This window comes from Portunus trituberculatus, chromosome 7 (assembly GCF_017591435.1).
Source record: "Portunus trituberculatus isolate SZX2019 chromosome 7, ASM1759143v1, whole genome shotgun sequence".
Taxonomy (NCBI): domain Eukaryota; kingdom Metazoa; phylum Arthropoda; class Malacostraca; order Decapoda; family Portunidae; genus Portunus; species Portunus trituberculatus.
Window position 1 is genome coordinate 7,861,544 of NC_059261.1, and position 17,500 is coordinate 7,879,043.

Genomic DNA, 17,500 nt, shown 5'->3' on the forward strand with positions numbered 1-17,500 from the left:
ATCAGTATCTCTACCACAATTGTCACTAGCTACCACTATCGTCGCTAACTACCACTATTGTCGCTATCTACCACCATTTGTCATTCTATCTACCACCATTTGTCACTCTATCTACCACAATTTGTCATTCTATCTACCACAATTATCAGTATCTCTACCACAATTGTCACTAGCTACCACTATCGTCGCTAACTACCACCATTGTCGCTATCTACCACTATTGTCATTCTATCTACCACAATTATCAGTATCTACCACAATTATCAGTATATCTACCACAATTGTCATTATCTACCACAATTGTCATTATCTACCATAATTATCAGTAACCACCACCATTTTTCATTCTATCCATTGCTTTCATCATCATATCAATTCACATATAGAAGATTTTACTCCCTATTCCCTATTCCTGCTTGAAAAATGAGTGCCAACCCCTTAAATTGAAGTGCCACATTATAAACAATAGATAGCAGTGCCACGTAATATTAGCGTAACAGTGCCACATGTGAAACTACGAAGATGCCAACTTCAGAGTGCCAGGAATGAAAGAGAGTAATATACGATCAAACAGAAGGAATTTGATAAGGTGCCACAGGTAAGAAAAGCATAACAGTGCCACGAGAAATCAGAGTGCCACATGTCAAACTAAGAAAATGTCAACTACAGAGTGCCATGAATCAAACAGAAGGAATTTGATAAGGTGCCACAGGTAAGAAAAGCATAACAGTGCCACGAGAAATCAGAGTGCCACATGTCAAACTAAGAAAATGTCAACTACAGAGTGCCATGAATCAAACAGAAGGAATTTGATAAGGTGCCACAGGTAAGAAAAGCATAACAGTGCCACGAGAAAGAGTGCCACGTCAAACTAAGAAAATATCAAGAAGTGCCACATGTGAAGAGATACACAAAGCACAGTGCCATAATGCAAATAAATGAAATATAGTGCCACTTATATATTCAAAACGTAAGAGAGTGCCATACAGTGACAAATAATGATAGAGAACGTGAATGCCACAAATAAAGTGCCACAGATAAGCTCTAAAGAAAACTTGGATAGAGTGACACTGGTAAACTTAACCAAATAAATAAATAAATAAATAAATAAATATATAGATAGTGAATATCTGATTAAATAGGAACAAAATATATAAGAGCTACCTATTTAAGATACAAGCATTTAATTGAAAAGAAAATGGAATGATACACGTAAACTTAAGCTAATAAATAAATAGATAAATAAATAGGGATAGTGAATACAATACATCATTAAATAGGAATAAAATATAAGAGCTATTTAAGATACAAGCATTTAAAATCATATTTAAGATACAAGCATTTAAAATCATAATATATACTTTAAGAATAAAAGAAAATGAAATGATACTGGTAAACTTAAGCTAATACATAAATAAATAAATAGGAATAGTGAATACCATACACAATTAAATAGGAATTAAATATATATAAGAGCTATTTAAGATACAAGCATTTAAAATCATAATATATACTTCAATTTTAACCTAGCATTTCTTGACAGCTAATACTTTTTCTTCATCTTCCTCACAGTTCTCATCTTTTCCCTTTTTCCCATTATTCTTCTTTTCCTTCTTATTTTTCTCTTTTTTTCCTTCCTTTTTAGAATTTCCTTTGCCATTTTCATCTTTCTTATTCTTATTGTTCTTATTTTTCTTCTCACCTGAAACGTTAGTTATTAAAGCAGCAACAGTAGTAGCAGGTGTAGTAGTAGTAGTAGTAGTAGAAGTAGTAGTAGTAGAAGTAGTAGGTGTATCAGGCTTTATAATTACGAATGACTGAGAGAGTAACCCATAATCTGAGTCAAGTGGTTCTGAGGAAGTTTCATAAATAGGCAACGTGTCAGGACTCTTATTAGTGAAGTTTCCCGTGTTTCCTGCGGTTATATTTGAGGCAGGAGGGGAAATAAAAAGACTAGACCCTTCAGAAGACTTTTCATGAGACAGATTTGAAGTTTCCTTGGAGATTTCTGCAGTTTCCTTCAATATTTCTGGTTCTGCGTTTTCTTTCAATATTTCTGCTTCTGCGTTTTCTTTCAATATTTCCGGTTCTGCAGTCTTCTTCAATATTTCTGGTTCTGTGTTTTCTTTCAATATTTCTGCTTCTGCGTTTTCTTTCAATATTTCCGGTTCTGTGGTTTTCTTCAATATTTCCGGTTCTGTGGTTTTCTTCAATATTTCTGGTTCTGTGTTTTCTTTCAATATTTCTGGTTCTGCGTTTTCTTTCAATATTTCTGGTTCTGCAGTTTCCAGTTCTGCAATATCCTTCAAAAGTTCTGGTTCTGCGATTACCTCAGAAAATTTTGGTTCTGGTTCTATGATTTTCTCCAAAGGTTGTGGTTCTACGGTTTCCTTAGCAGATTTTCGTTCTAGTTCTTCAGTGTCTGGTTCTATAATTTTCTCCAAAGGTACTGGTTCTACTGTTTCCTCAGATTTGGGTTCTGGTTCCACAGGTTCTGGTTCTATAATTTTCTCCAAAGGTTCTGGTTCCATAGTTTCCTTGGATTTTTCTTGTTCTGGTTCTACAATTTCCTCTGAAGGTTCTAGTAGAGTTTCCGGTTCTATAGTTTCTCCAAAAGTTCTGGTTCTACAGTTTTCTTCAATGATTCCTGTTCTACTGCTTCTTTGGACGGTTCTGATTCTGGTTCTACAGTTTCCGGTTCTGAATCTGAAGTTTCCTTTGATGGTTCTGGTTCTGATGTTTCCTCTGACGGTTCTAAGTGTTTTGAAGTTTCCTGGGAAGATTCTGGTTCCAAAGATCCCTTCGAATGTTCTGGTTCTGAAGTTTCCTTGAAGTTTCTATATCTGAAGTTTCCTGTGAGGATCCTAAAGTGTCCTTAGAAAGTTCTGAAGTTTCCACAGAAGTTTCCTTGGAGGGTTCTAGTTCTGATGTTTCCTTGGAGAGTTCTGAAGTTTCTTTGGAGGGTTCTGAAGTTTCTTTGGAAGGTTCTAGTTCTGATGTTTCCTTGGAGGGTTCTGAAGTTTCCTTGGAAGGTTCTGAAGTTTCCTTGGTGAGTTCTGAAGTTTCTTTGGAGGGTTCTAGTTCTGAAGTTTCCTTGGAGAGTTCTGAAGTTTCTTTAGAGGATTCTGAAGTTTCCTTGGAAGGTTCTGAAGTTTCGTTGGAGGATTCTGAAGTTTCCTTGGAGAATTCTGAACTTTCCTTGGAAGGTTCTGAAGTTTCGTTGGAGGATTCTGAAGTTTCCTTGGAAGTTTTCTGAACTTCCTGCAGAAGAAGTTTCCTTGGAGGGTTCTGAAGTTTCCAGAGAAGAAGTTTCCTTGGAAGGTTCTAGTTCTGAAGTTTGCATGGAGGATTCTGAAGTTTCCTTGGAGGCCTCTGAAGTTTCCTTGGAAGGTTCTAGTTCTGAAGTTTGCATGGAGGATTCTGAAGTTTCCTTGGAGGCCTCTGAAGTTTCCTTGGAAGATTCTAGTTCTGAAGTTTGCATGGAGGATTCTGAAGTTTCCTTGGAGGCCTCTGAAGTTTCCTTGGAAGATTCTAGTTCTGAAGTTTGCAAGGAGGATTCTGAAGTTTCCTTGGAGGCCTCTGAAGTTTCCTGGGAGGGTTCTGATGGTTTTGAAGTTTCCATAGAAGGTTCTGAAGTTTTCTCGTAAGGTTCTGAAGTTCTGTTAGGATGCTCATAACTTCCAGTGTGAGTTTCTGAAGTTTTCGAGGAAGTAATGGGTGAAGTTTCGTTACGTTCAATGGAATCTTTCGTGGAAGTTTCAGTAGGAGTGTTAATGGAAATAAGAGAGTCAGGAAATGGTGTTGTGGTGTAGCGGTGAGGTGTAGATGTGTTAGGTGTGGTAGTCTCAGGAACTGGTGTTATTTTGTGGCGATGTGGTGTGGATAGGCTAGGTGTGGTAGTCTCAGGAAGTGGTGTTGAGGTGTAGCGGTGGGGTGTAGATGTGTTAGGTGTTGAGGTGTAGCGGTGTGGTGTGGATAGGCTAGGTGTGGTAGTCTCAAGAACTGGTGTTGAGGTGTAGCGGTGGGGTGTAGATGTGTTAGGTGTGGTAGTCTCAAGAACTGGTGTTGAGGTGTAGCGGTGTGGTGTGGATAGGCTAGGTGTAGTCTCAAGAACTGGTGTTGAGGTGTAGCGGTGTGGTGTGGATAGGCTAGGTGTAGTCTCAAGAACTGGTGTTGAGGTGTAGCGGTGTGGTGTGGATAGGCTAGGTGTAGTCTCAAGAACTGGTGTTGAGGTGTGGCGGTGTGGTGTGGATAGGTTAGGTGTGGTAGTCTCAGGAACTGGTGTTGTTTTGTGGCGGTGTGATGTGGATAGGTTAGGTGTGGTAGTCTCAGGAACTGGTGTTGTTTTGTGGCGGTGTGATGTGGATAGGTTAGGTGTGGTGGTAGTCTCCGGAACTGGTGTTGAGGTGTGGCGTTGTGGTGTGGTCAAGTTACGTGTGGTGTCAGCAGTGGGGGTTGTGGTGTACATGTATGAAGGTGTAGTTACGTACATATAAGTGGTGTTAGTGGGCGTGATAGCGGTGGTGGAGTGGTGATGCTTAGGACGGCGTGTGGTGGTGTTAGTAGATGAAGTTTTGTCCGTAGTATGTGGGCGGCGTGTGGGTGGCTTTCTAGTAGTGGTAGTGGTGGTGGGGGTGGGGAGGTGGTGTTGGAAGGCATATGTAGCATTGCGAGGGATGGTGACGGGGTGATTGTGATAATGGGAGCAGGATTTTCCATTCACTCTCTTTAACTTCGGCTTGACCTTAATTTTCCCGAGACAGAAAGGTCTTGGGCGAGGAATCTTCCACTTAGATGAGCCTTTCGATGTCAGACTAAACTTCTTCGGTATGAGCATCTCCCCTATTGAGGTACACGCCCCGCCACAAGTCATAGACCCAACACTGAAGGTCGTTTTGGAGAACATAGTGGCTGTTTTGAATCTTACTTGTTGCCACTTCCCAGGGCGCCAGTAGCAGGGAGGGCCAGTATTGCAGGGGTAGAAGAAGTTTGCCACACCCTTCATGCCCTCCACCTGTAGATTTATCCCTTGGAAGCCCCTGCCAGGCCTCACGAAAGCGTTTATGTCCAGTTCTGACATGTATTTCTTGTTGTTGTTGAAAGGAAGACTGAAAACCTCGCCAGCTCCGAACACAGTCTTCGAGTCCAGACAGTTAGGGCGGGGCCGGGGTCTGTGTCGTGGCTCACCTGCTGTCACTGCCAACACCGCCACCACCAGTGACAGCACGCTTCCTGCCATGGTGTGCTGGTGTGGTGGTGTGCTGCCCCGAGAATGCTGAAGGAAGGAAATAATTGATAAACTCCGGAATAATGTCTACCTCGTTGTGTTATTTCTATCACGACGTGTCTAAAGAGGAATGGAAGGTTTTCAAGGGTGTTGCCATAATACCTAAGTCACATTCTAACGAGAATTTTGCGTTAGTCGTGGAAAAACACATGGAAGTATGACAATTATCTCCATCAAGTCACATATTTGACACACATTCAAGGCTATTTATGGTAACACGGTAAAAATTAAAAAGAATAAATAAGTAATAAAAAAAACCGAACAGTTTAATAAATAACACGAAAACATAAGAAGAAAGTAGTTTTTTCTTTTAAGAATATCTCCATCAACTCATTTTTTTTTCAACACAAATTTAATGTCACTCATACAGAAACACACGAAAAATCCCTGAAAAACCTTTGAAAACATAGCTGATAAGGGAACACAAATTTAAAGTCACTCATACAAAAACACACGAAAAATCCCTGGCATCTTTTTCAAAACAGCTGATAAGGGAACACAAATTTAAAGTCACTCAAACAGAAACACGCGAAAAATCCCTGAAAATCCTTTGAAAACAACTAATAAGGGAACACAAATTTAGTCACTCATACTCACACGAAAGATCCCTGAAATCCTTTGAAAACAATTGATAAGGGAAGACAAATTTAAAGTCACTCATACTCACACGAAAAATCCCTGAAAAGCCTTTGAAACATAGCTGATAAGAGAACACAAATTTCTAGGGCTGAAAGCTAGAAGTGCCAATGTCAATAAATGGCCAATTGTTGATAAGCACACCACTAAACTAGAAATTCATCAGTCTATCAGTGCTATAATGGCCAATATCTTCGATGCATCAGAGAAACTACACTGGCGCTCGTTTATTGCAATTACCTGATAGTAAATAAAGGATGGATTTTTTGACATAGGCCCTTAGAGTTCTCAGTCCTAGAATTTAAAGTCAGTCATATAAAAACACACGAAAAATCCTTTGAACCCTTGGAAAACAATTGATAAGGGATTAAAACTCTTTAGAACACGTGCATGCGAAAGACTTACAGAATGGCAGACACTTTAGCACCGGTAGCAGGAACAGTGACTCTTCTCCCTCGTCACTAACACAGGGTCAGCCTCGCCAGTGTCTCTCCCTGCTGTGCTTCTGTGCTTCCCCGCTGAGTAACAGGAGTGAGGACAAGAGGCGCGGGACAGTCCTTTAAATACCTGGTCAAAATCATATCTCCCTCCTCCTCCTCCTCCTCCTCCTACATCTTCAGCAAAACAAGCTTCTCCTCCTCCTTGTCCATTTTCATCACCACCCCAGCTTCTCTTTCTTTAAACCCCCCTTTCCTTCTCCTCCTCCTCCTTCAGTGCCCTGGTTATCTCCTCCTTATTCTCCTTCTCCATAAACACATCTCCTCCTCCTCCTCCTCCTCTTCCAACACCCAGCATTCTCCTCCTCCTCCTCCTTGAACACCCCTCCACTACTACCTCCTCCTCCTCCTACTACTACTTGAACACTGCCTTCCCCTTTCCTTCCTCCTCCTCCTCCTCCTCCTCCTCTTCCTCTTCAACTTTCTCAAGGTTAAGTCGATCAGCATTTCCACTAAGGGTGTTTAAGCCTCATAATGTCAACCCAGAGTCCAGTAATTAATGTTATGGTAGTGTGTGTGTGTGTGTGTGTGTGTGTGTGTGTGTGTGTGTGTGTGTGTGTGTGTGTGTGTGTTTGTAAGCCTTGTGAAATGAGTGCGTTTTTTTCTCCTACTTTTTTTTTCACAGTTTGCAAGGTTTAAATGTTCGCGTGTGTGTGTGTGTGTGTGTGTGTGTGTGTGTGTGTGTGTGTGTGTGTGTGTGTGTGTGTGTGTGTGTGTGGAGTGAGGGATCAATTAAGATATATTGACTTATCTTCGTGTTTTTATTATTATTATTATTATTATTATTATTATTATTATTATTATTATTATTATTATTATTATTATTACTATTATTATATTTATCATTGTCATCATCTGCATCGTTATTCATTTTACAACGGTGTTATATATTAATGCGTGTATATTGCTTTGATTAATAGTTATAGGTTGTGGTGGTAGTAGTAGTAGTAGTAGTAGTAGTAGTAGTAGTAGTAGTAGTAGTAGCAGTAGCTTTTATGTCATAGCCTATAGCGCCTGTAGGTTTACTTGAGTATGGGAAGCGGTGTCCAGTTTCCAGCCATGGCGCAGGCAGCTTTATATCTAGCTAGTGGTGGGCATATTAGGGCCCGGATCACCACCCAAGCGCATCTTTGGTGTCAGACAATCACACCTCCACCTAGAAGTACACCTCGTCAAGATACAATAAAATCAATACATTTCAATACGTACAACACACTAAATTTCAACTTCACCCAACCTAACTTAACCTAACCTAGTCAAGATAACAAGAAGATTAATACATATCAACACACTATATACATTTTAATTTAATCTAACCTAACTTAAATAAATTCCTCTTATTAATATGTATTCGTAGTAGTAGTAGCAGTAGCAGTTACGACAAAATAAAATATAATATAACTTTGACCATAAGACACCTATATATATATATATATATATATATATATATATATATATATATATATATATATATATATATATATATATATATATATATATATATATATATATATATATATATATATATATATATATATATATATATATATATATATATATATATATATATATATATATATATATATATATATATATATATATATATATATATATATATATATATATATATATATATATATATATATATATATATATATATATATATATATATATATATATATATATATATATATATATATATATATATATATATATATATATATATACTTTAATTAACCCTTCAGTACTGGGGGACGCATTTTTACCTTTATTACCTTGAGTTTTGTATGTGACAAGGCGCTTTTATATACACGAGGAAGGGTCTATGGAGGTCAGAAGTTTAATGGCCAGAGTCTTCACTACTTCAACCCTCACGTAAGTTTCTGAAGCTGCGTAAAATCACCAAATAGTCAACAGAATGGATAAGAAATCGCGTCATGGTACTGAAGAGATTAATTCATTTTTTAATATATCCCCGTCATCTCAAACCACACATTCATAACAGCAATATAAACATTTAACTAACTACTTTGCAAACATTCACAGCACCTTCAGATTTATGTACTGCTGTTGATAAATGAGGTTTGTTAATCAGTCACCAGTCAAAACACTATTACACTTTCAGGTAACACAACACAGGAAATTAGCTTCCCACAGGTGTGACAAACAGGTGTGTGTGCTGGGGCAGGGAAGAATGGGAAAGGGGGAGGAGTGAGGGCGAGCAGGTGAAGAGTAAGAAAGTGCTGGGAATATTATTATTATTATTATTATTATTAGTAGTAGTAGTAGTAGTAGTAGTGGTGGTGGTGGTGGTAGTGGTAGTAGTAGTAATAGTTAGTGGTGGTTGTGGTAGTGGTAGTGGTGGTAGTGGTGGTGGTAGTAGTAGTAGTAGTAGTAGTAGTAGTAGTAATAGTTAGTAGTAGTAGTAGTAGTAGTAGTAGTAGTAGTAGTAGTAGTAATAATAGCAGTTCTTTCTCCTCCTCCTCCTCCTCCTCCTCCACTTCTTCCATATCCCCTTTGTTTTCTCATCTTCCATTTCTCTCTTCCTCCTTCATTCCCTCTGCATTAATCTATTCCCCTTCTATCCATTCCTTTCCTACTTCATCTTCCTTTATCCTTTACACAAGAGCTCCTCAACCTTGACTTCAAATATGGACAGCTTCCTCTCACCCAGTAAATAAAACAATCTTGTCAGACCAAACTTTCATTATACAACAATTGATATACAAGATTGTTTACAAATATTCACAGGTATTTACGGTCATTTCTCTATACAGCAAGACAGTACAACAGGCACTACCCTTCCTCTCACAATATCAACGGTATTTTATGCAAGAGACAGGCACACACACACAACTTGACAAATAAACATACACACATACATCATAATTAACAATGGAATTAACTGCATACATATATAAATTATCATAATATAAATAAATCAACCTACAACACAATTCTTCATGTAAACAAACTTTTATGTATTATAAGACCTTTTCTGTCTCAAAACTTTACTTTCCTGTGACAATAACAATAAGAATTTACTTATCACATTCATCATTGTTGAGTCCTTTCATCTAGTCATCATTATATCCTATATGGAGAAAGCATCTATCTATCTATCAATCAAGCAGAGTGGGATTGCCAGGCTGATATATAGACAGACAGGTCCTCTCACCATGAACAGCGATGCGGGCCACAGTGAAGGGCTGTAGCAGGAACTTATCACGTGCCACAGTCCTCCTGCTGGACAGCCTACGCCGGGCTAAGGCTTAAGAATATCGTACATTGACGGAAATTATTCATGGTATATATATTAATTCTATTTTCTATTCATTTATTATTATTTACTTGTTTAACGGACATAAACAACAATTATATATAACGGTGACACCTATTCACTGTTGCTGGTTTCTTATTATTATTCGTTTTTTTTTTCTTTTCTTGATAATACAAAATACGTATGCATGTATGTATGTATGTATGCATATATTATGTATATAGGTAATAACACTCAGAAGATATATACGCACACCCAAATACACCCAGAACACCGCTCCCACACACCCGGACCATTTATACATTCAAAACACACTCAAAACAACATACAGCACCTCAAAATATCAGCAAACACACCCAAAACTCATCACACACACACACTAAACACCTAAACCATCCCCACAACACAAAACATACTCAAACACATCTAAAACACGCACAGACAACGTAAAACACTATTTTGTCCCACAACACACTTAAATCATACAACATCACAAAATACCCCAAACGCACTCAACATACCCCCACAACACACTCAAAACACACCCAAATACTCAAATACACCCCACAACACCCTAAACACGTAAAATATGCCTAAAATAATCTAACGCACTCTGAAAACACCTAAAATGCACCCAAAACACATTTATAACACCCAAAACAACTTTCAACACTATCAAACACACTTAAAACACACGGAATATACCCCAAAAGACACCAGAATGCATTATAAAGAACGACAGGATTACAAGGGAGACTTACCTAAATTGTGGTTTGGCTGCTCCTCTTATTTCTTCCTCTTTTCTCCTTTCTTCTTCATCCTTCTCTTTTGTTTCTCCTTTCTTCTTCCGTCTACTGCTTTCATCTACACACCAGGGCCTAGAAATGTATAAAAACACTTAGAATTCACTAGATATTACGCAAAATATTGACGAGGTGGGGTGTTGGGAGAGAGGCGCCAACCGGGGTCTATGATGAGTCACCACCTTGGCTGTGAAGTCATCAGAGCGCGGGAACAGGGGTCACTCAGCTAAATTTACGTAAATAATTCCAAAATTGACCTATAGAAAAAACGAAGCCACGGCCGAATGCCTGGTGTTTTGTGACTTGAGAGGTAATTTAACTTTCACCCAGAGCATCAAAACATATCCAGCCTGACTAGTTTTAAAGAAATGTGTAAATTAAGTATATATAAAATATACAAATATTTGCATCTACAAAACTGCTAAAATGTCCAGCCATTTCGACTTTATCTTTCTTTCGAAAAATATTAGACAATATAAACTCCCTTCTCAGGCATCTAACAGTTAGCTAGAACCAGAAGTGAACGAGTGAAATATTATATATGTAAATAAAAGCATTGGAATCTAAACTCCTCAAAAACTCTTGCTAAGTCCAGCAATTTTCACTTGGTCAATATTTCAACACACTTTACAGATTCTGAGCTATCTTTTAAGGCATTCTAAAACGAGCAACACCATCAAACACAAACATAAACAATAAAAGAAAAAATATATGTTATTTACGTTAAGAAGATTAAACACCATTTCAAACTGCACATATTTAACTCAATGGGTTGATTTCACACTTAAAATAGCACAGACGATACTTTGACACCACAAAGGCCCAGCTATAGCTTGAAATAAAAAAGTCTTAAATGAGGAATCGTAAATTTTGACCGTAAATCCGGCTCATATTTACCCCATAAAACACCACTAAACGCCACATATTTACCCAACAGAGGAGTGAAACACACTTCAAACACAACAAAACACTTATAGAAACCATAAAAGCATACCATGGAAGCTTTATATTATCATTAGGAAATATATGAAAAAAAGTGTTGGAACCTGCTGGCTGCCGGGGGGGTCTGGGGCCCGGGGGGAGGCAACATCCAGGAACAGCTGGGCGCAATTGTCTCACCGCTTGGTCCTGCTTGAATGGCAATATGGCAACACTCTTCACTTGTGTTTATGGGTGTATTTACGTTGATTGTGGGTGTGTTTGAGTGTGTTTACTAGTGTTGGGGTATGTATGACTGTGTTTGGGGGTTTGGCAATAACTATCGGTAACACTCTAGAAACACTGCAACATACATCCACAATCACCACTGTAGATGTGTGAGTAAGAAGCTTTTAACCCCTTCAGTACCACGACGCGTTTCCATATTCATTCTGGTGACTACTTGGTGGTTTTATACAGCTTCAAAAACTCGTGTGGGGGATTTAAATAGTGAAAACTGTGGCCATTCATCTTCTGACCTCCATAGACCGTTCTTAATGTCAATAAAATGGTCTAATGATACACAAATCTCAAGGTAAAAATGTGTCCCAGTACTGTAGGGGTTAAGTAAATGTAGCCAAGAAATACAGCTACTAACCCGCCACTTCCTGCCCTCACCAGAGACTGAAAACAACTGAAACCTGGAAGGTGGAGGGGCGGGGGTGACGGAGTGGGGCCGCTGCCTGGATCAGCTTAGCAACAGTTACCATGATCAGAAGCTTATTATTTGAAAAGAAATCTTACTATTAGAGTGATATTGACACTACTGCATTAGATGATATTTTGATGGAGAATGTCTTAACCAGGATATGGTTTGTTACTGTACCCTTGTTTCTTATTAATGTGACAACCAACAAGCAAGCATATCCAGCGTGCATGTCTATATACCTATCTGTTTCTTGCCTTACACCTGACAAGACAAAGAATCGACCTTATATGATTACTTTTATTCAATTGACGACATTACAAGGCCTCTGTAAGACTAGCTATTCACTTTTAAATACAGCAAACTTCAAGGAACGAGTGGTTAACTAATATGTACTGGGCGTCAAAACAGGGTAAATTTAATCTAGTCCCCCCTTCAGCTCTGCGCTATGCAACAATTAGCAGCAGTGATAATATATATGAAGTGTCTAAGTATTTACAAAATGTGTGCAGGTGTGATGAAGGTCTGGTAAATATGGTGTGTGTGTGTGTGTGTGCTATCTTTCAATGCCATTATATACTACTACTACTACTACTACTACTACTACTACTACTACTACTACTACTACTACCACTACTACTACTACTGCTTCTACCACCACCACTATTTCAACCCCAGATGGTGGCTGTGAGTGCCTATGTGATTTATATAATTGTCTCGCCTGTGATTTATGCATATGGAAAGTATGAACCGCGCTTAACCTGAGACGAGCGAGCCAGCTGTGTTTACTTGCTTTTTCATATACAGGAATTGAGGTCCCAGTTGGTTTGTGGTAATTTCCCTGCTGTCTTTATTTGAGCTCTATCTCATATTGTCCTACTATGCCATTGTAAAGGAGGATAAACCAGGTGAGATATATATATTGACACAACTAATAGAAATAAACACACACACACACAAAAAAAAAAAAAAAAACGGTAACACGAATAAATACTGTAGGAGATATAGGGAAACATGAAACAGTCGTCTTCAAACCTCTATTAGCATGACGCGTTTCAATATTTATTCCGCTTATAATTAGGTTTTATACAGCTTTAGAAATGTATATGGGGGATTAAAATAGGGAAGACTGTGGCCATTAATCTTCTCACCTCCATAGACCCTTCCTAATGTCAATAAAATGGTCTAATGGTACGCAAATCTCAAGGCAAAAATGTGTCCCAGTACCGAAGGGGTTAAAATAATGAAGATTGTGGTCATTAATCTTCTGCCGTCCATAGACCCTTCCTAATGTCAATAAAATGGTTTAATCGTACACAAATCTCATGGTAAAAGTGTGTCCCAGTACCGAAAGGGTTAAAATAGTGAAGACTGTGGCCATTAATCTTCTCACCTCCATAGACCCTTCCTAATGTCAATGAAATGGTCTAATGGTACACAAATCTCAAGGTAAAAATATGTCCCAGTACTGAAGGAGTTAAATGACTTAATGGAACTCATTTAAAAGAGATTTCAAGACATTTACCCCTATCATTTGGAACACCACCACCACCACTACCACGTATTGAACTGCTGGGGTCATTAATTCCTTACAACACCACCACCACCACCACCTCATATCTCTCTTTCTTAAATACAAATGAAAAAATAAATAAAACCTCGTACGTTATTTAGCCTTGACAACGAAGGAATCTATGCTCTTGAAAATCACCCAGCTGTTGTTTTTCTCACTCACAACCTCTCATTTTATTTCTATTTTCTAATCTACTGCTATAAAAGTGATGGGTGTGTGTCTGTGCGTGTGTGTGTGTGTGAGCAGCGAGAGTTTGGAGACAAGCTTGTGAAGGAAAGTAAGGTTCATGTTGTTTTAAAATTCTCTAATGACTGTTTCAATGTTTTCAGTTCAGGTATTCAGGATTTTCAAGGATATTTTAGTGTGATTCTTGTTTACGTTTTGGTTATTCGATTTATTTATTTTTCATCTATTTATTCTATTTATTTCATTTATTTTATTTATTGTTATCGTCACTTTATAAGAATCGTAAATCTTGTCTCTACCTGTCTACCTGTCTAATCAAGCCTGCCCTATTTTTATCTATCCGCCTGTCTATCTATCTACCTCTCCCTATCCATGAAGGCGGCCTAGGTAATACAATACGCTGCCTAGAGACCTATTTAAACCTATTTAGACCTATTTAGAGTGACAACAGTGTACCAACATTAGTTTCGTTATGTAAGCCAAAAATAATAATAGAAAAAAATCTGAACTTATTAAATGTAAAAATAAATAATAAAAAAAAGATAGAAATAATATTTTTTTAAACTGTAATAGATAAATAAACAACAGTCATCATCATCAGCGTCAGCAAATTATTATAACCCTCCCCCTATTTATCTATCTACCCATTATCCTAGCCATTTATCTATCCATCCGTTATCTATCTATTTTTTCCATCCACATAATGGATAAATAAATAGATAAATAAACAACATTAATAATCATCAGCAGCACCAAATTATTGATTGATTGATACATTTATTGTTGAATTAATAAATAATTACAATAAAGGAGGAGGATGGGCCTTGCCACCCTCTGGACAGTATACACAGCAAGAATACAAGTATTTCAATAAATAAATACACATATTGCACACCTTATTGCCTAAGACATCCTACAGTCTGGGAGCAAACTGAGGATATTCCCTGAGTATTTCCTTGAGGGTGGCAGAGTCTAGGAGATGGTCAATGAGGCTGTACAATTCATGCTGACCTTAAAACCCACCCTATTTATCTATCTACCCATTATCCTAGCCATTTATCTATCCACCCATTATCTATCTATTTTTACATACACATTTCTACCCACATATCCACCTATCCAATTATCCACCCCAAATTAACCTAATGCCCCGTAAAAAAGGCTGAACGTCCCTCGAGTCACGGGAAAACCAAAACAGAGAGAGAGAGAGAGAGAGAGAGAGAGAGAGAGAGAGAGAGAGATAAGATAAGAGTAAGTAAAGTGTAAAGTTAGTCTTATTCTTGACGGAGGTGTGTGTGTGTGTGTGTTTGTTTGTGTGTCACGTGATAAGTGAGGTGTGTGTGTGTGTGTGTTTGTGTGTCACGTGATAAGTGAGGTGTGTGTGTGTGTCTGTTGTTTTTTAATGTGTTTTGTATTGTCTGTCAGTTTTTAAAGGTAGAATTTTTAAGGGGGAGGTAATGGTGACCTATTTATTTCCCTTAATCCCTAAAAAATGTAGAAAAAAGGAAGAAAATATTATTGCGTTGTTAAAATGTTAAAGTTTACGTAAGATATAAAAATTTTTCCTAGTTCGTGAATTCTTGGGGAGGTGTGTGTGTGTGTGGCTGGAAAAACACCTATTTCTTATCGTCTTCATTGTAGTTACGGGTAGGATAGGGTAGGATTAAAAAGAAAGTGCATTTTATCCCTATTTATCATGGACTAATGGGTCAGATTTTCAGATTTTTGTTGTGGTGTTAAAAAAGTGCATTTGTTGGCATTTATGTTAGCAAAAGGTACATTTCCTCGTTGTTTAGGTTAGGGAAGGGTAAGATTAAAAAAGAAGGTGCATTTATCCCTATTTGTCACGGATTAATGGGTCAAATTTTTGTCGTGGTGATTAAAAAGTGCATTACTTATCCTTTATGTTGGCAAAAAGGTACATATCCTCATTTTCATGTTATTTTCCTTGTCATGTCGTTTAAAAGTGCATTTCTTCTTTATCATTTGTCATGTTAATTAAAAAGTGACATTCTTCCATCATGTCAGTTAAAAGTACATTTCTGTCCTTCTGTAATGAGCAAATGGCAAATTATTTCTCATGTTAGTCAAAAAAAAAAAGGTACAAAAAAGGATTACATTTCTTCCTATCACATCACAGGTAACTTTAAATGACCCCTCCCATCATTATCCTCCCCTCAACTAACCCCCACCATCATTTCTTCCCCATAACTAATGCCTTTCCATCATTATCTTCCCCACAACTAACCCCCCCATCATTATCTCCCCACAACTAACTGCCCCCCCCACCCCCATCATTTCTTCCCTACAACTAACCTTTTTTTTTTTCTCCCAGCCAGAGCGATGAGGGTGACAGCGGTGGTGGCGGCGGTGGTGGTGCTGGTGGTGGAGGCCAGGGCTGCGGTGGTGTCAGTGCCGCAAGACTCCGGCAACGCACTGAGAACCGAGGATTTCCAGCCACAGCAAATCCACTTGGCCATTGGTGGTGAGTGTGGTGTGGGAAACGAAGAGATTTTTATTTCAAACTAAGATACATTGGTAAATTATCATCACCATCATCATCATTATTTAATACAGATGACTTGATTTTCACAATAGATGCTTTCCAAGAGGCATCGCGTATTTTAAAACTGGCATAAAACTTGTAATTGTCTTAAGAAACAGTAGATAATAAGGGGGATGCGAGATGTTGTCCAAATCGTGTATGAGCAGACCCATTGCGCAAATTTAGTTCATTATAATATTTTTTTTGGTTGTGTATTAACAAATTAAACACGCGTAAATCAAGAGTTACCTGTACGCACATCGGTAAGTTGCCATCATCATCACTATCACTATCACCATCATCATCACCATCATCATCATTTCAGACGTTAACCTTTTTCCTTGTAACGCAATCAATAACCTCAAAATACTACTTGTCTTTCTCAAAATACATTTACTTGTCCTTCCTTTGTTTTCACTGCTGCAGGAGTACTCAAGGCTACAACAATGATGGTGGAGACGTAACAGCAATTTCTAAGCGTCTACAGTGAAGTTAACAAAATAGATATTAATTTCGTTCCCCCATTTTGAAAGATTGGGTCCATCATCATCACTATCACCATCTTCATCACCATCATCACCACTATCATCATCATTTCAGACGTTAACCTTTTTCCTTGTAACGTAATCAGCAGAACTATGAATAATGCAAATTATTTCCTAAGCGTCTACAGTGAAGTTAACAAAAGAGATATTAATTTTGTTCCCCCATTTTGAAAGATTGGGTTTGGCTGCCGAATAAGACATTGGCACAGTCACCAATGAAAAAATTAATTAATGGATAATGAAATATATATTAGATAATAGATAGATAATAAAATAAATAATAGATAATAAAAACATGAATCACATCTTTTTATTTTCTTATTCTATCTATGTTTGTCTTGTTTTTTCTTTGTTTTCTTTGGTAATCTCAAAGTACTAATTATTTTTTTTTCTTATTTGTTTATCATGCAAGGCCACACACACCCACACACACACACACACACACACACACACACACACACACACACACACACACACACACACACACACACACACAAACACCAGCCACTTACTTTTGGGAAAAC

The 17,500-nt window shown here is 37.9% G+C and overlaps 2 protein-coding genes and 1 long non-coding RNA gene across 4 annotated transcripts in view; 1 reads left to right on the top strand and 2 right to left on the bottom strand.

Annotated features, from left to right (window-relative positions):
• Positions 1-2,269: 2,269 nt before the first annotated feature.
• Positions 2,270-6,470, bottom strand: LOC123520326 (mucin-5AC-like). The gene is made up of 3 exons (XM_045282541.1): positions 6,329-6,470; positions 3,258-5,275; positions 2,270-3,193 (listed from the first exon to the last, which is right to left on the bottom strand). The coding sequence occupies exons 2-3, from the start codon at positions 5,237-5,239 to the stop codon at positions 2,755-2,757; spliced, it is 2,421 nt and encodes an 806-aa protein (XP_045138476.1). The 5' UTR covers positions 5,240-5,275; positions 6,329-6,470; the 3' UTR covers positions 2,270-2,754.
• A 2,641-nt stretch (positions 6,471-9,111) lies between these two features.
• LOC123520277 lies at positions 9,112-12,119 on the bottom strand. The gene is made up of 3 exons (XR_006679216.1): positions 12,080-12,119; positions 10,462-10,578; positions 9,112-9,691 (listed from the first exon to the last, which is right to left on the bottom strand). It is a non-coding gene; the product is annotated as an uncharacterized LOC123520277 (long non-coding RNA).
• Positions 12,120-13,905: 1,786 nt separating this feature from the next.
• The window catches only part of LOC123520260 (acid phosphatase type 7-like), a 13,743-nt gene continuing 10,148 nt past the window's right edge, over positions 13,906-17,500 (top strand). Inside the window, exons 1-2 of one of the 2 annotated variants that reach the window (XM_045282404.1) lie at positions 13,906-13,977; positions 16,222-16,371. In XM_045282404.1, the coding sequence (XP_045138339.1) occupies positions 16,230-16,371 (142 nt within the window). In that variant the 5' untranslated portion in view covers positions 13,906-13,977; positions 16,222-16,229. Of the gene's footprint in view, positions 13,978-15,024; positions 15,138-16,221; positions 16,372-17,500 lie in introns of those variants that run through there. The other variant, XM_045282394.1, reaches the window with a different exon arrangement.